Source organism: Hydra viridissima, unplaced genomic scaffold (genome assembly GCF_058129835.1).
Source record: "Hydra viridissima isolate aposymbiotic clone 2 unplaced genomic scaffold, HvirCarnegie_v1 scaffold_11, whole genome shotgun sequence".
Taxonomy (NCBI): domain Eukaryota; kingdom Metazoa; phylum Cnidaria; class Hydrozoa; order Anthoathecata; family Hydridae; genus Hydra; species Hydra viridissima.
Window position 1 is genome coordinate 7,717,602 of NW_028324310.1, and position 21,840 is coordinate 7,739,441.

General features: G+C 29.1%; 2 protein-coding genes and 3 pseudogenes across 5 annotated transcripts in view; 4 read left to right on the plus strand and 1 right to left on the minus strand.

Annotated features, from left to right (window-relative positions):
- The first annotated feature begins 1,319 nt into the window (after positions 1-1,319).
- On the plus strand, positions 1,320-3,740 carry LOC149881986 (uncharacterized; annotated as a pseudogene). Its single transcript, XR_016445057.1, has 3 exons — positions 1,320-2,247; positions 2,447-2,700; positions 2,789-3,740. The product of XR_016445057.1 is annotated as an uncharacterized LOC149881986 (transcript).
- A 1,940-nt stretch (positions 3,741-5,680) lies between these two features.
- LOC145185773 (uncharacterized) lies at positions 5,681-7,985 on the minus strand (annotated as a pseudogene). Its single transcript, XR_016445056.1, has 2 exons — positions 7,616-7,985; positions 5,681-7,392 (listed from the first exon to the last, which is right to left on the minus strand). The product of XR_016445056.1 is annotated as an uncharacterized LOC145185773 (transcript).
- An 888-nt stretch (positions 7,986-8,873) lies between these two features.
- LOC149881987 (uncharacterized) lies at positions 8,874-9,847 on the plus strand. The gene has a single exon (XM_090066959.1). It carries the CDS (start codon positions 9,284-9,286, stop codon positions 9,845-9,847), a length of 564 nt encoding a protein of 187 aa, XP_089923085.1. The 5' UTR covers positions 8,874-9,283.
- Positions 9,798-11,468, plus strand: LOC149881988 (uncharacterized; annotated as a pseudogene). Its single transcript, XR_016445058.1, has 2 exons — positions 9,798-11,037; positions 11,175-11,468. The product of XR_016445058.1 is annotated as an uncharacterized LOC149881988 (transcript).
- Positions 11,469-13,588: 2,120 nt separating this feature from the next.
- Positions 13,589-21,840, plus strand: part of LOC145191224 (uncharacterized) — a 29,556-nt gene continuing 21,304 nt past the window's right edge. Inside the window, exons 1-6 of the mRNA XM_090066424.1 lie at positions 13,589-13,884; positions 14,526-14,576; positions 20,333-20,541; positions 20,653-20,741; positions 20,828-20,933; positions 21,343-21,415. Coding sequence (XP_089922550.1) covers positions 13,717-13,884; positions 14,526-14,576; positions 20,333-20,541; positions 20,653-20,741; positions 20,828-20,933; positions 21,343-21,415 — 696 coding nt within the window. The 5' untranslated portion in view covers positions 13,589-13,716. The remainder of the gene's footprint in view (positions 13,885-14,525; positions 14,577-20,332; positions 20,542-20,652; positions 20,742-20,827; positions 20,934-21,342; positions 21,416-21,840) is intronic.

Below are 21,840 nucleotides of genomic sequence, written 5' to 3' on the forward strand. Positions count from 1 at the left end.
ATTAAGAAGAATTCAGTGATAAGATTTTCTTAAATATTCTTTTTGCTTCAAATGAAGATTTCAAAATAAACAATATTTGTAATTATTCCAGTGATTTTAGCTTGTTTGAACTTAGTTTTGAATGAAGGTTTAACAAAGAAGCCGTTTATGCGCAAAATGTTGAATGAAGATTCAATAAAGAAGCCGTTTGTGCGCAAAACATATTCACAATAAGAGTTTTGTTTACAAGGATCATGGAAAAATAAAAGGACATTGCTGAGCATTTGCTTTTGTACCTGAGACAAATGACATTACATATGTTCAGCTCATACAATAAAAATATACTCATGCTTTTTAAAAGAAACATATGATTTTCTTTTTAAGAGAGACTTTCTGTAAGAATCAGGCAAAAATACAACTTTTTTAGAGTGACCCTCTTCAAAATTGCTAATTTTTTAATATGTTGTTGCTATTCATACTGGAAGCTCAGTTCCAAAATTTTTTTTAAAAATATTCATTGGTTCACTAGATATTGGATTTCAAAGTTTGAGTAAATTTATAGAAATATTAACCAATTGTAGTCAAGTGCATTTTTAAACTTGAAAATAGAACAAAATATATGCTATCAAATATCAATTTCACTTGATTATTGTTTATTGGCTATTTTAAACCAAAAATTAACAAAACTGGTAAATAAAATGTTTTTCCTTGTCTAAATATCATGCATCAAAAGTACGCAAAAATTTATTTTTAGTCTTTTTGAATCTTCGTTTTTATCTAAAGCCGCGGGAATCCCATAACTTTTTTTTTAATTATAAATCTTCAACTTGTTAAGTACATTAAAATATAAAAAAACATATAGGGAAGTAAAGGCTTAGTCGCAAAATCCAACTCAAAAATGAAAGTTTAGTCATTTAGCGCTTTTTTTGTGACCTCATAATGGCTAAAGCCCTGGGTTTACAGTAAAATTTGATTTTCAAAAATGAGTACTGACCTTTAACCTATCTTATTTATAAAAAATACCTATGGGTTATTGCAATAGTATCTAAAAAATAACATATACCTCATATTGATGATTTCTATTTTGAATAATAAATGTTTTATGTAAGAAACAGAAGGAGCTCAAATCATGTTTTTTGAGTATAATTTTTACTCTGAATATTTTTCCTGAGTATGATTTTGAGTATGATTACTTTATTTGATAAACCACTTTGTAAACCCAACCGATATTTTGTGCGTGTATATTGGGGTACAGTGAGATTTATTTGTTTTTGAAAAAAATAAAATTCAAGCTTAAGAAAAGGTGTATTCCTATGTAAAATTAAATTTCAAGGTAGGTCTGTTATGGACCACTTTTTGATCAGAAAACGTCTTGATACCCAAATTTTCATATCTACAGATTATTAAAATGAAAAAAACAAAATCCGTTTTTATGTAATAAACTCTCCTAATAAGCGCAGCGCCGAATTAATTTTAAAAGATATTTTTACTTGGCTCTCCGCTGTATAAAAGCTTTATACAAGATCGAAGTTTGTTACTATTTTATTCATTATTAGCTATTTAATCGAGATATTTATAAATGTCGAAAGTTAAGACTAGATCATCCACCACTGCAATTTCAGATTTTATTGGACCTGGAAAAGATTTTATTCCTAGTGAGCTGCCTACAAACAGAGCATTATTCAAAAAGGGATTTTACTAAAAGAACAAAAAAGCATGACATGCAATCTACACCATAATAAATATTCTAACAAAGATCTTGCTAGCGATCTGATTCCATTTGTTCTTGCTCAATGGAGAAAAGCAAATGTTAAGTTTCAACAGCCAGTTATTATTGGTGAGAAATCACTTTATTACAGAATTAAAACCCTTTGGAAGAAAGTAGAAAACGTTGCATGGGGAAGAACTAAGGCAAAAGTAAAAGAAGAACTTATATTGAAGTTAGATAAGCTAATGGACCTCATAACATGTCCTCATAAGATTCTTCTGTGTGAACATGATATGTCTGGGTGTTCTTCCCCCAAAAATTGTAAAAGTAAAGCACATATAAATTGCACCTGTATTTTTTCTAAAAAAATTCCAACTATGGAGCTCAGGTGGTTATACAGTCAAAGAAATAAGACAGGTGAAAAGTCTGACATGCAAATGGGACATGCTGATAAGATTGAGACAATGAAACTTAGAAAAAAATATAAGAGAAAAATCAGTGACGAAAAAGCTTATGAGAAAAGAATGAAAAAACTACAAGATGATCAAGCATCCTTTGAGGTAAATATAATTTCATAATAGTAAATATTTTCTTTGTTTATATAGCAAATTATACACACACACACACACACACACACACACACACACACACACACACACACACACACACACACACACACACACACACACACACACACACACACACACACACACACACACATATAAAACAAAAATAATATTTGTAAAAGTTTGGTTTTAGGTCACAGAAAAACAAGATATAGAATTATATGAAGAATATCAAAAAAATATTTCTCCTGATATTTCTCTCAATGACAACTATAATCCAGTTAATTGTAACTTTACTTTAAAACAAGACAATGAAATTAAATTGTTGGTTGAAAGGCTTCTAAAGGATAAATTAGGTGTCTATGTATTCCTTGTAACACGATTTTTAGAAAAGAAGTCAAGAAAAAACACTATGTCAATAAAAAACACAGCAATGGCTAGTATAAGGTAATCATATAGATTATTATTTTGTTGAGCAGCAAAAGTTTGGATGCTGAATTAATAAAAATAAATATAAACTAGTTTTATTTTATAGGTTTGGGATTTCACCTGCCGCAACTGCAGCAATTGCTACAAGTTATCTGCAAGATTTAATTAAAGCAGGATTTCTCACCCCTGAATACTCTTACCTCGCTTGTGATCCTTCTAAGTTGACGAGAGCAAGAAAAAAAATCATTGTAATAGCAAAGAATAATGACAATTTTAATCTTCCAAAAGCAGATAATATTGGCATTTACTTTGGAAGAAAAGATTCAACAAGAGCGATGATAAATGATTCAAATGGACAACTACATCCTATTATTATCAAAGAGCAACACATTACTGTGACTATAGAACCTGGTGGTCGATATCTTGGTCATTTTACTCCAAATGCACATACTCATTCAGATAAGCCAGCTAAAAAGATTGCTGAAGGTGTTTATAATTTGCTGCAACAATATAATCTTACTGAATCATGTTTAGTACTTGGAGCTGATAGTACTTCAATTAACACTGGCTGGAAAGGTGGTGCTATAACACATCTTGAAAAGATGTTAGGTCACAAATGCCACTGGGCCATATGCATGCTTCATTCAAATGAGTTATTTTTGCGTCACCTAATAGAAGGAATTGATGGACTAACATCATGTAGTACTGGCTTTGTAGGTCCTGTGGGAAAATGTCTTGCTGATGTTAATAAAATGGAGTACAATCCTCAATTTAAAGCTCTTCCAGAGGGAGAGAGCTTTGTTGACATTCCAGAAACAATACTAAAAAATATGTCAACAGATCAAAAACAAACCTACAAGTTATGTAAAGCAGTTAAGATCGGTGTATTGCCACCTAATCTTAGAGAAATTCAATGTGGCCCCTTAAGTCATGCCAGATGGCTCACTACTGGCATGAGAATAGTCTTTATGTGGACAAGGAAACATGACTTAACTGATCAGAATTTGAAAAATCTTGAGTTACTTGTATTATTTTGTTTACAATTTTACTTTAAACTTTTTTTTGACATTACAGTTAAAGACAGACTTGAAGATGCTTCCAATCACATTCTGTCTCAATTGAGAATTCTTAGAAATCAACCTGTTATAGTAAGAGAAATTGTGACTCCCTACATCCAGTTAGGTGCTTGGTATGCGAACCATGAAAGTTTATTAATCTCTTTATTATCTAGTAATAATGCAGAAGACCGCAACTTTGCAGTTGACCGAATTTTGGAACAAAGGGGTAATAAAATCCTTGGAGACATGCGAATCAGACCAAGAAAAATACCTAAACTGAACTTTGAAGCAACTACTCTTCAAGAGCTAGTCAAATGGGAAAATGGTGTAGTACAAGAACCTGTTTTTACTTGTTCGCTCACTAAAGATAAGTTGGTATTGCTAAGATTGACACCTCTAATAACTCCTTCTGTTAAAATTCATACTCAAAGTACCGAGCGTGCTGTAAAACAAGTGACAGTAGCATCCATGTCAGTAGTTGGACCAGATGCAAGAGATGGATATATAAGAGCTAGAGCTCAACATAGAGAGTTGCTACCTGTTTTTAAAACAAAGAAAGAAATTTTAATAAATTTTCAATGTCAATAGATTTGAAAGATATGTTGTTTTATTTATTGTTTTTTTTAATAGTGTTATAGTTATCAAAATATTATTTGAGTAAGATGGGATAGACCTCCTGTTTTTTGGGGAAACCGCATCACTGGCACCACCTTTGTTTCTAATGAAACAAAAAAAACTACTGTTATAAGCAAATTTGTTAATCATTGAGACCTCATTGAAAATTGAAGACCCTCTCCCCTGAAATGTCCAGAATCTGCATTGCTGGTAGGATTCATGCAAGATAATGACTTTGAAACAAGTATCAAAAAAACTTGCAATTGGTCTAGAAACATTATTTGCATTTAATATTTCATCGCAATGAAAAAGAAGGACATGTAAAACATAATAAAGGACAAATGTGACAAATAAGATTTTACTAAATTTTGCAATTTCTAAAAGTGAAAATTTGGGTATCAAAACTTTTTCCGATCAAAGATTTTTTTAAGGAAACCCTATTTAAAATTTGATTTTACATAAGAATACACCTTTTCTTAAGCTTTTAGAAGAAAAAAAAATTCTCGCTGTACCCTAGTGTATAGTTAGTTTATATTTTTGACTTTTTTCGAAAACATTTTTGAAAATGTCAGGAAAAAATATTTCTTACGAAACATGTTGCTGCTTTAAATGGAATAATTGTGGACCTTACATGCGATCTACTCCAAATGTAGACGAAATGTTTGAAACAAGCCAACTAACTGAAAATATACAACCACATCTTATAAACCTAAAGGTAATTTTTCAATTTTAGTAAAAACTTTTACTTAAATGGATTTATAACAATATCTTGTAAATGCTAAATTTAGGTTTTAATAAATTAATTTTTAATAATAAAAAAGATAGTAACAAAATAATAAAATTGCTTTTAAGGTATTAAAGAGTTATGAGTTAGCTTGTGATTGGAACGAAAAATCTCTGATTGAAAATCGATTAAACAGAAAATTTAACAATGTAGAGAAAATATGTGCATATCATCGCTACACATTAGGAATAGGATGGAAACAAGGAAAAAAAATGTCACTGTGCTCTCCTGAGACCGCCAGGGTAAATTTTGGTTTACTCTAATTTTTTTTGTTTAATTATCAATATTGGGTTTAGTTAAGTATTTTAAAATAATTTTTAAAATCTAAACTAACTTTTAAACATATTTTTTTTGCAAAAATAGTTTTTACCTAAAATAGCATATGGAGGGGGAGGGGGTAATATGAGAGGGCGGGGATTTTTTTCAAAATTTATAGGGGTATTACACTTCTAAAACAACTTTTGTTACAAAAAATACAACTTTAAAATGAAAAAATGAGATCTTTTATGATAAAGTTAAGATAAATTCTAGATTGACAATATAACATCAAGGCAATAAATGTAGCAGTTTAACATGAAATATTGAAATTCCTTATAAAATAATTCAATCATTTCAAAGTTCACAATAATTAAAAATTTTAAAAAATGAGAGAAAAGGACTACTTGAAACTGTTTATACCGAACTCAATCACACTTTTCTTAAGCTGTTTTGCATAATCATTGTGTTCCAAACGACGCTTGTATCGCTTCCATACTTGATAGTGATAGTGGTGAGCACTTTCTCCTGCCTGCTCGGCATATACACCAAGCCCAAACTGACTATGCTGAAGAAAAGGAACAAGATGACATACTAAAATATGAAATTTCCAGCTAATATTTAATTGGTAGTTAAACTTTTCCAGAAGATGAAGCTGCAGATTTTCGAAAGCTTTTTTAAAATCTAAAACTGATTCAGCAATAGAATCTCCAATAAACATGCTAAAACCTTTTGTTTTAATAATTGAAAACTTTCTAAGACAGTTAACTACAGGTTGGAGAAATATCATATTTGGTAATATAGAGGCTGCACTTAAAAGGTCAACTTCTAAATTATCTAATTTATCTAAAAGTCTCTGTGAATTATTACCATCCAAACCAGTTCCGTGGTAACCTCTAAAGATTATATAGTTCGACTTAAGCCACGAATCAAAATCAGGCCACAATGTAATTAATATTTTTACAAACATAGAAGTAATACCAATTAGAATGTGTAACTCTGGTGGAGGAATGAGATATTCCACTAAAGTTTCTTTAGGTTCATCAAGATACACAACTCTAGGAGAAATACAGTTTTTAAATTCCATTATGTGATTCTTTTTACATCCATCTTCAATGAACTTGTTGTAGTTGGTATCAATTGAACCTAAGGTTCTTTTTTTTCTGCTCTCAAGAGTACTTCACACCAGAGAATGCATACTTGCCGCTGTGACTGCTTAAACCAAATAAAGAGTTACCACATTTTAGATCAAATGCTATTGAATATTTTACATCACTCAGAGCTAGTGGTTTCAATAGTTTGCTAAGATTACCATTATGCTCTGAAACATCTTCAACTAAAGCCAAAACCAATGATCTTTTTACACCACAATCATCAAGACTTTCTGAAGTTGTATGTTTACATAGTGGGTCAAAAACATTTATAATGCATTTAAGAAAACCCTGTCTACCATCAATGGAAATCCTAGCAATAGTGCTATAAGGATTCAAACTTCTTTCATTAATCATATAAAGATTTAAATCAGAAGTATCTTTTACAAATACTAAACTACGACTTATCTCTTCATCCCCTGAAATGAATGATTCAGTTTTGACATCATAAAAATCTGAAAATACATTATGCAGCTCCTCTATCTGATTGATATATTAGGTTCTAATATTTTCTTCCCTAAATTTTGTCGCATATGTTTACAAAGTAGGTTAGTCTTTCTTTTACTCAGGTTTAGAGTATTAGAGATTTCCATTTTAGTTTCTAGAGATAACTTTTTAACGGATGTTCTGGTGCATTTATTATCAGGTGGGCCAACAACAAGAAGAAGATTGTTTCCAAAGGTTTTTAAAGGAAACTTGTCTCCAGATTTAATATCGTCTCTTTTCATTTTTATTTTGAGAATTCCAGAAGCAACTTGTTCACTGGATATATTTCCAAGACCTTCAGCCAACATAATTAGGTTTTTTACAGCTTCACTTTTAAAGCAAAAGTGAGAAATTCCTTTGCCTAAATAGAAATTTAGGGTAGAAAAAACTCTGATATTATTATATTTGTAAAACATATAAAAATAATACACTAATATTTAATAAGTCTATCATGGACTATGCATTGACTAGCATAGACTCTATGCTAAATTTAAATTACTTTTTTTTTAATAACTGAAGAAATAGTTTTTTAACTAAAATATACAAGTTATACAATATTTTTAATTTGTTTAAGGAAATCATACCTATTGTAGAAAAGCAAGAAGGACATATCTTTTTAACAATTTTATCAACGATATCTTGATTATTTGTTGTGATCTGTTCAGATATTTCACTAATATCAGATGATCTTCTGAGTTTTTGTCTGTTTATTTGAGATATTTTCTCAATCCAATCATTTAATTTTGATGTTTCACCCCTGTTCAATGCATATAAATTTGTCTTGCAAGAATTACAAATGTTTTTTAGACAACACTCTTTTTCTACATCATATTCTCTCCAAATCAAATTTTGAATGTGAAGTTGTAATGCGGGAGTTACTTTAATAAGTTTATGTGATCCTTTTCCAAAGGTAATAAAGCAACATGCACAAATTAGTCATTTTTCGTCGGCCATTTTGACAAAAAAATATAAGTTTTATATGATCGCTTTTAACTGTAGTAATTATTTTCATCGGTATTGCAACAATTTGTACCAAATAGAATAGATGATGCAATCATAAAATGACGCAATTTATTTTAGACATTTTAATTAATTAAATCTAAAATTTCTATGTTTAAAAGTTAGTTTAGATTTTAAAAATTATTTCAAAATACTTTGTTTAATCCATTAATATTAAATAAACAAAAAAATTTAGAGTAAACCAAAATTTACCCTGGCGGTCTCAGGAGTGCACAGTGATGTATGCACCCTGATCACAAACTACAAACAGGGAAGAAAGCAACAATAGGGCGACCCTCACCAATATCTATGACACTTCAAATATCTTCCTGTTATAGTTCATACTTTCCAATTGGTTCAATAATATGTGATCGTCATCGAAAGGAACACTATTCCGAGACAAAGAAAAAAGAAACAAACATAGAAACTGAACTTGAATCTACATCAGCAGCATATGATATTGATTTTTTACCAGATGAGTTCTTACAAAATCAAGAAGAACTCAATACTTCAAATGAAATCAGAAAAAGTATTACAGATTGTCTTGGGACCAGTCCAATTAAATTCCAGTTTAAAAGAAAACTTGAGCTTATCAATGAATCTACAAAGCAACAAATGCGAAGGAAATATAAACGTATGGAAGAGGCCTTGAGAAATAAATTTGCAGAATCATTGCACCTGGTCAATCGGAAGAGTTTTTGAAAGTGCTTGACGGTAATGAAAATACCGAAACAGAAATTCCGGATGAAATTGAAAAACTCGTGGAAATGTATAACAACAGTGACGCAACAAGTCAACTGGTAATTTTGGCATTTATTGATCATAATAAATACACAAAGCAATTTTTATGCGACACATTTACATGTACAAAATATAAAATAGAACTTGCCAAAATATAAAATGGAAGTCCTTGCAAAATGGGTTTGTGCTACCCCAAAAAAAATTTATTTACAAGAAGTAGACTTTCAATTCCAAAATGTGAGCATTTTTTAGATTTTCTCTTCTCAAGTGGATTATTACAAGACGTTTCTTATGGTATTTCCAAAATAAAGTATGACAGTGGTGATGTTGAAACTGTTGCCCGTGCCATTTTAACAGCAAAAAACAGTCATACCATTGCTTTATATTGCGAAAGCTGAAAAGAAATTGGATACGAACCTCTGTCCGAATCAAGTTTATTGCGAATACTAAATGCAATTAAACCTTCTCATAGAAAATGTCTCGCGGGTTTAAATGACACGGCTGCTGCTGGGATGAACGCATTTGCAACACTTGAACAATTCGCAACTATGTTCAATAAAAAATCAACTGTTGAGAAACTCGAAAGATCAAAAAGGTATTTAAAAACTAAATATAAGCTTCATTGCAGCGATTTAGAAAATGAAATTGCAACACATTCAACTAGATTTGCCCTTTCTGATCCTGAAAACATTAAATTGCAATCATGTAGCATTTTGAATGATTCTGTATGCTATGAATGCAATGAATTATTTGAAGTTTTAGATGAAGTCAACCAAATAGGAAATGAAAATAACGTTGGTGATGATGTATTATATGACATTAAAGTTTTAATAAGCAGCATCACAGAGTATATGAAGCACTTACTAAGAGATGCACAGCAAAAAAAAGCAAAGAATGATGCATATAAACAACTAGATGACCAATCAGCACTTTGGTTGAAAGACTATTCACAAAAAGTATTGCCCATGAAATTTCGAGAGGGCCAGAAGGACTACTTTGGAAAGAAAGGCATCAGCATGGACATAGATGTTTTTTTTACAAAAAAAAAGACATTCTCAAAAAACACGTTTACCTAACAACTGTGTATCGATGCGATCAAGGTGTTTCCTCTGTTATCTCTATTGCTGAATCAGTTCTAAATCATGCTAATCATTCAGTCGAATCTATGTACAAGCTCTGCAAAAATAAGAATTTTAAACTTCTACGGTACGACTTTAATGAGCCTTGCTGTGGAAAAGACCAATGCGATAGGGAAAGTGCATCCGCTAAAACAATATTGAGAAGTTATGTAGACGCTGGCAATGACATAGTAACAGCAGAAGATGTTGCAAAAGCAGTGAAATACGGATATGGCATCAAAAACGCAATGGTTAGCGTTGCAAAAATTGAGAATGTTACTTTAACTGGTCCTAAAATTCCAAATATAAGCAACTACCACTCCTATGAGTTCCAAGAAGACTACATGACTTTGTGGCGATACTATGAAATTGGAGAAGGAGTTAAAGTGCTATACAACAACCTTTCAGTTGAAACATCAATTGAATTGATTGTTCCATTCACAAGTACTGAAGGAAACTTTCAGCGAAAAACTCAGGGAAAAAATAAGAAAAGAAATTATGACTTAAATACACTACATTTTTGCCAGGAGACAGGTTGTATGAAATATTTTAAAACAATTATCGAGTTAGAGGGACATATGTTGATAGGGCAGCACAAAAGATCTGAAGAATTTTCTTCTTTAGATAAAGTAAAAAAGATTTACACTGAAAAGATGAAAGCAAATTTGCAAGTTCATTCAAATTGTATAACCGCATCGGTTAAGATCACACCTACCCCAATAAACAATATATACTCTCAAAAGTTCAAAAAGTTAGGTTGGGCATTACCAACAAGAAAGACGTTTCGTTTTTCCATAAAGCAGAAAAAACTACTTTATGAAAACTTTATAAATGGAGAAAATACAGGAAAGAAGATGTCACCAGAAGAAGTTAATACACTGATAAGAAAATCTCTTACCGCGGATGAGTTCGTTTCAAGTCAATAAATAAGATCTTTGTTTTCTAGATGGAGTAATCTATTAAGAATTGGAAAATTGACTGCACCGACTATTGAAGAAAATGATAACAATGAATTTGAAGATGAAGAAGCCGAGAAATATCAAGAAGAAATACATAAACTTGCAACTGAACTTTCTGTTATATGGAAGAAAGATGATTGGGTGGCAGTTGTTCACAAAAATCAATGGTATCCAGGAGTTATTGCAGAGGTAAACGAAAAAACTAAAAAGTTAAAAGCTAATGGCATTGATAACAGTATTAGAATTTAAATCATTATTTATTATAGAAGTATTATGTTTCATTATGTTATTCATAGATTTTTTAAAATTTGTTTTAATATTTTCAGATAACTGAAGACGGTATTGTAGTTGACTGCATGAAAAGTGTATCTTTTAGAAAAAATTGTTATCGATGGCCTAACCAGAAAGATAGCATTGTATATTCTGATGAAAACATCTTATGTAAAATAAGTCCCCCGACTCCAATTAATCAAGCTGGGGATTACCTCTTAGCAACAAATGATTTTGAAGAAGCTAACAAACTAATGAAAAAATAAGCTTAAAAAATAAGTTAAGAAATTAACTGTAAAACAACATGTATGTTTTTTTGAATAACTATCAAATATGCGCATACCCCACAACTATTATTCTTCTATCTGATCATTAAAAAAACAATGTTCACATTTCTCTTATATTATTTCTTGTAAACCCAGGGCTTTAGCCATTATGTGTTCACGAAAAATGCGCCAAATGACTAAACTTTCATTTTTGAGTTGGATTTTGCGATTAAGCCTTTACTTGCCCATAGTTTTTTTTACACTTTAAGTTAATTAACTGGTTGAAGATTTATAATTAAAAAAAAAAGTTATGGGATTCCCACGGTTTTAGATGAAAACGAAGATTCAAAAAGACTAAAAATAAATTTTTGCGTACTTTTGATGCATGATATTTAGACAGGCCAAAGTCTTTGTTTTATCTTATTTATAATTTTTAAGTCTAAGCTAGCCAATAAACAATAATCAAGTGCAATTCCTAATTTAAAGTATTTAGTTTGTACTTTTTTTTAAGTTTAAAAATGCTTACGGCACCATTTAGTCAATATTTCTAAAAATTTAGACAAACTTTGACATCTAATATCTAGAGAACCAATTAATATTTACTGTAAAAATTTTGGAATTGAGCTTCTAATGTGAATATCAACAACATATAAAAAAATTAATGATTTTGAAGAGGGTCACTATTGGGCCTTGCCTGATTCTTACAGAAAGCTTCTCTTAACGTTTATCAACCTTATAACATGTTTATTTGAAATTGTCGTGGTATTTAATAATTTGTTGCTAACATAGCGACATGTTTATTCCAGTTCAAATTTTCATTTATAAATAAATCAAGAAATTTGATCACAGGATCTGATTTCAAGAGAGAATAGTAGGAATTCGACCTCTTTATATCATGTTATTGTTTTATTTTTTAAAGTTTATTTTTTTAATTCATTTTTCTGATAAACTTTCCTTTTTGTTTCCATAAATAAATGTTTCTTAAGTGCAGTAAAAGTTCCAAAGTACTTTTTAATACTAGCTTATTTTTGTTGTTCAATTTTTTGTAATTGATGTTTTTTTCTTGACATGATTAGTTTTTTTCTTGACATGAAAGAGTTTTTTGCTATTAAAAGTTTTTTTAATAAAACTCGGCTTTAAAAGTTAGATTGTATAATAATAATCTCACGGATTAAAAATATATACTTTGCATGCTGCCATCACCCCCCCCCCTTCCCCGTTTTCCACGGCACAAGTTTACCACTCAACAATCTTTAGAGAATGGGTTTTTGTTTTACTAACAGATTTAATATTTGTAAAGCTTGTATGGCTATGGATGTAACTCAGCTACAAAAGCTATTGAAACAAAAAGAAGTATTGTATGAAGGTTTTCAAGCATCTTCAAAGTAAATATTAACCAATCAAATTTAGTGCTCAACGCCAGGAAAGTCTTAATTTTAAGGAATCTTAATAGCAGGGATGAAAACATTACCCTAAAAAAATTCAAAATTGCGTTAAAAATAAATGTTGAAATTTCGGTCATTAAACATTTTTCCGAGTATAAAACTGTTCGTCTGCCGAAAATTTTTATACTCGGAAAATGTTTAATGACCGAACGATCGGGGTCGGTATTCTGCAAATAACCAGGTTTGGCGCATCTTTAATATGAGTAACATTTCAAAAAAATGTAGTTAAAAATGATTAAAAAAAATTTGAACCGACATTTTTGCTTCGTCCGGGGCCTCCAACAACCTAGGGCCAGGGCTGTTGAAAGATAAAATATATACAAGATATAAAACCGAACAGGAAATGTCTATAAGTGCGTTTTATAACTATTTGTTAATTAAAAATGTTTTAACGGCGTGAGATCATCATTATTTTATACGATTATTTGATTTAGTTATAAAAAAATTCAAAAGCGAACCGTTATTGAGCTCTTTGGATAACATTTTGCAATATGACGGAAAATTAATTTAAAGATGAGCGGATATAGAGCCCCGGTAAAGAATGTAAGAGATCTATCGTAATGAAAATCCGCAACGTTGGGAATGAGCGCAATTTGTTTAAACCTCAAGAGATGGCTCCTTCACTAAGATATATTAACCAAATTCTTTTTACAATATAAGTGAAATAAAACGGAAATTCTGTTTGCAAGGTGTGTGTGTGTGTGTGTGTGTGTGTGTGTGTGTGTGTGTGTGTGTGTGCGTGTGCGTGCGTGTGTGTGTATGTGTGTGTGTGTCTGTGTGTTTGTAGTGTGCAGTGTATAGTATGCAAACTCATAGATATTAAAATGTCACTAGTATTCATATTTTTTATATAATTTTTAAATGAATTTAAAGCTTAATAATCAACAATGAAAACAACAAAAAATTCCACAGTTAAAGTTTGTGTTTGTATATGTCCATTGACAGAAGAAGATTGTAACAATGGAATCAATGAGGTTGTTTCAATAGATAATCATGAAGTAAAGATTTCTCTTGGTGTAGACAAAGGCCATAAATCCTATGAGTTGGACTTCCAAGTAAATTTTTATAATTTTATATTTTATTGTTACTGTCAGGCTAAAATAAGTATTGAAGCTATTAGCTAAAGATGTATAGACTAACTTTTTTTTTTTTTTTTTGAGATTTAAACTCTAAAGCATTATGACTTATTTGCATTATTATTTAAGCTCTGAAGTATTATGACTTATTTGCATTAGATTGATGGCATTAATCTTTAAGGAAAAACAAATGTCTAACTTAATTTTCAAGTAAATGCTTACTTATATTTTATTTAATATACAAACTATTAATACTTCGTTAGGAGTACTACCTAACTATTAAATAGTAATATCTGTAATTATATTTAAGGTTGTTATCTTTATTAAAAATGACATGATTTCTTTGTTTAAAGGATAAAAAATATTTTTCACCCCATCTATCTAACAAAAGCAATTCTGATTGATATAACTGTAGCTTTTAGTTTAATATACTAAATGGTTCAATTAATTTTTTAAATTATGAAGTAAATAAAAATATAATTTTTAAAAGTTTAATAAAACTATTGCTTATTGTTAATATATTTTTACTTTATCTCAAGTCAGTGTACTATTTGTTTTGTTTTAAATATTATTAAAAATTTAAGTCATTTTATAATAATTATTACAAAAATGATATTTAGCCCTTTTACTTTGGAAATCTTCAAGATTTAAAGAAATCTTCCTTAAATGAGGTTAGTGTCTCTTTTTATATTATCTATGGTTTGTTCTTTGTTATGATTGTAGCTTTTGTAATATTGCTCAGCTTTTTATTAAAAGTGGTTACTTGTATGTTTGGTTGAATCTTTAATTGACATTTTAGTGAGGGCACTTAAAAATCACCCTGTAAAGAATACAATTCTTTATACTTTTTTAACTTAAATAATTATACTTATTACTAACAAATATTATAACATCAATAGTATTGTTAAAGTCTAAAAAATTATATTTTGATTGTAATTTCAGAAAGTTATTTTATAATCTAAGTAAAAATCTAATAATTATATTAGAAGAGGATAATTTTTTAACAAGTTTTGTTATTATTTTCAAAAATTAGTAATGGATTTTTTAAGTTTGTTTAGCTGAGAGTGATCTTTTAAAATTTTTATCAATTAATTTCAACATTGAAAATAACCAAGAGTAAATATTTTGAATCTAATATCTTCATTAATTGGTAAAAAAGTAATTTTTACCAATTAATGAAGATATTAGATTCAGAAAATTGTGTAACATAAACTGTTTACTTACTCTGATTAGCTATCAAGAAATCGTCAGTACTTCTCTAATAGAATACTTCATTTCAAGAAAAAAATATAAACATATTCTTTTCTGTAATAAGAACTAGCTGTAAAAGAAAATGTAACAAAATTAAATGCTTGAGAAAATCAGACAATATCAAATGCTTTAAGATTATTAATAGTAATTTTATGGCATGTTTTTAAAAGTAGTTGATAATAGGTTCTTCTTGTCCAAATATAAAAACTCAATGGATGTTAAGGTTTTTGTAGTAGATTATGGCATGCTAGATAATGAATGAAAATTTAATTGTGAATTTAAATTATATAATTTATTATATCCAAACAACAATTTACTAAAGTTGTTTTAAAATTCCAAAAAATGTGCAAAAAAAAGAAAGCTACGTATTCATACAGAAGTATGTTAGCATTAAGGGTGGAATGCAAGAACCGAACTCCAAACCTTAAGTGTGACTTGAGCGAATGCACAAAGCGAACTTCAACTCAAGTCAGACTTGAAAACCGCTAAAAATAGACCGTTTTCAAGTCTGACTTCAAACCAGACTTGAGAGAGCAAAAATTCCTTCCGAATGCAAGAACCCGACTTGAAATTTCAAGTCAGACTTCTAATCTCAAGTCTGACTTGAACGGAATGCAAGAAGCAAACTTGAACTGAAGTCAGACTTGAAAAACGAGAGTTTTTGAATTTTCAAGTCATTTTTTCAAGTCTGCTCCAGACCAATCTTGAAACCAAACTTGAAAAAAAAAACAAACCGCCATTATCATTTTGCTGATGCGTAACAAAACTTTACTATTACTATATAACTTATTACAATCTTTGCAAATATGAAAATGAGTTTTTAACAAGCAAAAGTAGTTACTTGGGTATTAATTAAAAGATTACATTGTGAAAGTATATTTGTCAATGAATTTGTTACAGAAAACTGAATACCAACATTTTGAAATTGTGTGTCTTTTAAATCATCCTGTAACTCGTATGTAATGATCCAACATGTCATAATTTGATGCCTTTAGAAATGTTTCTTAGCATTTTGAAATATCAAACGTCCTAGCATTATAAAAGGCTGTTGATTAAGACACGTTTATGTGATACAGTATAAAAGTAAATTCCATTTAGTAATAAACAGTTCCAGTTATACAAAGAAGTGGTACTTGTAAAAGGAGTAAAAGAGATTTCATGAGAAATCTTTTTAATATTAGCTAATGGCATTATTAACAACAATGTTAACAATCCAGGGTGCCCTCTTTCATCTGTACAACAACTGGCTATTGCATTTCGGTTTTAAGCTACTGGTTCATTCCAAGTGAGTAGATATTCAAGAAACGATATCAGAAAATGGTACCTTCTTATTGTAGATTTTATATTATGTTTTTAAATAATAACATTTTATACCAACAAATGATAATATACTCAAGTAACAATAAATAAACTCTTTTAGAGAGAAGTAGGAGATTTGGAGGAGCTAAAAGTTAATCAGTCAACTGTTTCTCGAGTGGTTAAGAATATTTCAATTCAAATGGCTAACAAAAGATATCAGTACATAAAGTTTCCAACAGAAGCTGATTCTTTGATAATTCAGCAAAAGTGATTATAAGTTTTCATGGATATCTGATTTTGCTATTTCATACAAACTTTGAACTTTTCTTAGATAAAGAAAATATTTATATTTATCAACCATTATTTAGATTTTACCAAATTCAAGGATTCCCAGGATGTATAGAAGCAATTGATGGAACACATATTCCTATAACAATTCCTTTTAATTCCCAAAAAAGAAAGTGAAATCTGATACAATTACAGCTTGAAAAGTACACACATGTTGAATGTTGTTGTTGAATATTGTTTTGGTATATCAAAAAAAATGATACCCTTGTCTTAACATTCCCTTACGAACAAAACTGAAAAATTCCATAGCTATAATTATATCCTGTTTTGTGCTTCACAACATTGCCCTTCTACAAAATAATTATTGTGGAGGCAATGAAATACAAAATAGCAATGAAGAATATGGTGCTGAAGCATTCACAAGAGATATTTTTGCAGAAACAAAGAGAAATCAAATTTTGGACTGATTTTTTTTTAAAATAATTTGTGTCTGATTATGGATAAAGGGTCTAATAACAAAAACTTTATTTGCAAATATTTATACTGCATATTATTTCAAAAGAATCACATTTTACTTTTCAAATTAGTATTATATATGAAAAAAACAATTTCACTAAAAAATAAAGTGATAAATTAAAACATTCCAAAAAAAAATTTGGATCTGATATTGTTTGAAAATAATAATCCTCACATAGAATAATTCTGTTGTGTTGCTTTTTTAAAACTTTATGAAAATTTTCACAAAGTTTTGTTTGTATTGTTGCTTTTTCTGGAGTGAGTTTTTTTTTATATTAGTTATTTCTATTTGTTTTTGCATTAGTTCTTTATCAAGATCATGAATTTCATTATATTGCTTTTTTTTTTTTTTAATAAGAGATTTTTATTAAGCCTTAAATTTTGTTCTTTTTCATGTGTTAATGAGCAAGACACTATCAATGGTTTCTTAAAAGTTTTCTTTTCTGTTTCTATAAGTGGCCCAATAATTTCAGAAGACCTGTCTCCATATGTGATCTCTATTGACTTACATATGTAAATGGTATACTTACATAAGTAAATGTACTGGAATACTTACATATGTAAATGGTGTATATATGTGTAGGTGTGTGTGTATATATATATATATATATATATATATATATATATATATATATATATATATATATATATATATATATATATATATATATATATATATATATATGCATAGTATTATGTAGTATTAGCATTGAGAAAACTAATTTGTTTAAAATAGTTTTCTTAGTATTTGTAAAAAAAACCATTGTTTTCATTGAAAAAAGATATATAAAAATACATTCGAGTATAGTATCATCCCCAAAAGGTGTCAAAATAAGATTCTGTATTTTCTAGAACATTTCCATGTATTTTATTCAAATGGAATCTGTTAAAATGGAGAAATCAAGAGATATTGTCTTGATCACTTAAGTGGTACATATGACCAAGCGTTGTTTACCTACAACTTAGGATTTGGAACTGAAAGTGCCAAGATAAATTTATTTTTGTAATGAAAAATACATAGCAGGACCGTTTTTTTTTTACTGTTATTAACTTTTTATTAAATCGCATATTATACAAATATCATTACACGAATTTGTTTCAGTAAAAGGTTTTTCCCGTAAAAAAAATTCATTACCACTATTGGTTGTGAAGTGCATTTTCTGATAAGCGCCCTGAATTCAATGCCTCGGCTATTTTTCAAGTTCGACTTTCTCAAGCATACCTTGAAATTTTCAAGTCTCGTTTACGCATTCGCTCAAGTCAATTTTTCAAGTCTGACTTGACAAAGTCGAATTTGAGATTTCAAGTCAAACTTGACTCAAGTTTGGTTCTTGAATTCCACCCTAAATCTTTTTATACAAAAGTTTGTAAAAAGGTATAAAGAAGTTTATAGAATTTACAAAGACTTATAAAAGAGCCTCTAATTCATGAATTGGCTTAAAATGATGCATTATTTCTTGTTTACAAAATGAATTTATTTTTCAATATTAAAGAAAAGGTTTGAATAAGCATTTTTTAAATTTAGAGTTCAATACTTATGTTCTAGGTCAATTTAATGTCATCGATGTTCTCATTATACTTGTGCACTCTGAGCCAAGACAATATCAGGTTGTTCTTAATGCAAAAGGGTACCAAATAAGTACTCTTGCAGCATTTAGACTATCATTAAAATTCATCGATTTGTAACATTACAAAATAAAATTAAAAAATAAGTGGCATAATCTTTTTTATGACCACTGTATGTAATGGATGAGAAGATGTCTTTGGTGAACCTTTAAGCAGAAAGTAGGTTATATGTTATTAGATAGGTTATCATTTGATTATTGCTTATAAAATTTTTAAGATTGATCAGGGTAAATTCTAACTTTAACTTTCAAGTACTTAAATAAAAATTTAATGTAAATACATTTTAACTTAATTAAAGTATCCCTAAATTTCTAAAGAATTTCTTTTACCTGGAACTGTAATATCTTAAACAATAGTTTGTTAGCAAATGCTTTTAATAAAGCTGGTGGGAAATTTAAAATTCAATCCTAACAAAAAAGATCTTAATATTTTATTATGTTGTAAAAAATGACAATTGTTATGAAATGGCTTTGTATTGAAAGAAAATAGTTGTTTAAAATTTTTCTTTTCTTTATTTACTATAAAAAACTTTATCAAAAAATATTTTTATTGCCTGATGTAATCCTCTTTCTGACAGTAAAAGCCAATCATGAAGAGATAGTTGCTTTGCTTCATGAGGAAATGCTGTTTCCACAAATCTTTGAGTAAAATTTACAGTCAAACAACAAAAAAGAAAAGATTAAAAGGACATGTCAAATTTAAACCAGGATCAGGACAGAAGTTTTCACTTTTCACACCCAGACTATTCAGTGCCATCAAAAGCCAGATTGATGGGAACCCCATCAGGTCAGTGAGAAAGATGGCAAAGACTTCAATGTGTCTGAACCAACAGTAAGAAGGATTTTTAAAAAGAGCATTGGTGCCAGGTCATTGGGTAGAACCTAGGGCCTGTGATTGTCAGTATTTTAACATTTGTGCCCTAAATGCTCCCATCAACAAGCAGTAGACTGAAATATTACAGTTATATGTCAAATATGTGTGCTCAAAGTTCCAGCTCAGGATTAAAGCTATGATAGTAGCTGATGATGGCCACATTGAATTTATCAATTTTGTCATTGATTGAATGTTGTAAAACCCTCCTATCTTTAGTTTTCTTCTTGAAAAAACTTATTGATGGGCATTTTTGAAAAAAAGTATTTAAAAATTTTCATTTTCTACTATGTGAAATGAAATTTACTTTCAAAGGCAATTTGGGAAACTATGCTCTAGATTACAATCTTGTGTATCTCATATCAAAATTTTTCATTAGTCTAAATCATATTAAAAAAAATTAAAGTAGATCATAGCTTTGTCAAAATTTAAACCAGTGTTGTCATATCCATCCACTATTATTTGATATTAGGTCAGATAGTTTTATTTTTCTTTGTACAAAGGAATAAAATTCGAAATGATTTTTATTTATTTATTTTTTCCATTCTTTTAATTTTTTAATGTGATTTCTTAAAAGGCTTGCAATTGTTTTGGAAGTATTATTCTTGACAATGCATTTGCTGGTTACAATACATCTGTATTTACCTATGGATCTAAATCAACAGGAAAATCTACTATTGTGTTTGGTATAAAAAATGAAAAGGGTCTTATTTCTACAATACTTGAAGGTTTATTTAAGAAAGCTTCAACCTATAGTGATGAAACATCATTTCGATGTGAAATTAGGTAATTTATGAAACTAATCAGTGTTTCAAAAATTTTACTGTTAAATTTTTGATGTTAAAGGTATTCTTTCTTGTTTAGTTTCTTTGAGGTTTGTGATGATTTCTTGTTTAGTTTCTTTGAGGTTTGTGATGATTTAATAACAGATTTAATATCGAAAAGAGCCAATGTTAAATCAAGTGAAGGTTCTGTTAAATTGAAAGGTATTAAAGTTTTTCTTAACTTTTTCAAATATAAAAAGCTCAAATAATGTAAAAGGTTTATAAGGAGTATTTGCCATTAATATTAGTTCGAGAAGATCCATTGAAAGGCCCATATATAGAAAAACTGAGCCGTCAAATTGTAACTGATGAAGTTGAAGCACAGAACATATTCTCTAGAGGTTTAAAAAGCAGGTACTTAAATATCCATTTAGTTTCAATTCTGATTTTTTTATTTATTAGTATGTTAAACTTGTGTGGTTCAAGTTAAAAAACTTTTCTTATTTTAACCTATGCTTAAAGTGAATTTCCCTACTAAAATAAAAATTGTCTAGATTACAGTAAGACATGGATAAATGTAATATCCACAATTATACAGCACTACGGCTGTTTTGAATTTAACAATGTAGAACAGTTCTTTAAATAAGTTGAATAACTTTATTGAGGAAATTCAGCAGCTTTCTAACTTACAAATGTTATCATCAAAATACTCTTTTATAACAACAGCTCTTGACATAGTAAGGTTAAAAGAATTTAACATTATTCTATGACTTATACTCATACTTTTCATAAATAGGTTCTTAAAAAGTGGTTTTATTTTAAGGAATCGTATGGCTGCATTGGACCCTAGTTCTAAAAAGACCTCTTCTACTTTCTTTAGCATCACATTTACAATGGTAAAGTGTTTTATTGTAAATATGCTTCTAAGTGTTTTTATTAATACATTACTTAAAATGCTTTTATCATACTAAATAACTAAAAAATTTCTGATCCAAATTAAAATTCTTGTTGTTATCGATGCTAAGCATAACAGTTTGTCTTCTTTTTGTTTAACATTTTTTGAAATAAATACCAAAAAAAAGGTTAACTTAATTGAAAATGATACTAATTATTCACCAAAAAATAATCAAAATTATTTTCCAAAATTGGTTAAAATATGTTTCTCAACAAACAGGATACAAATATCCATATATCTAGCAAAGCTCTTTTTTTCCATTTTTTAATGTAATGGATAGCATTTTGACTATTTTATCAACCTATCATTTAATGTTCAACACTATTGAGTTAGAAATTCCAGATGACATTTTTGGATTTGTTAATC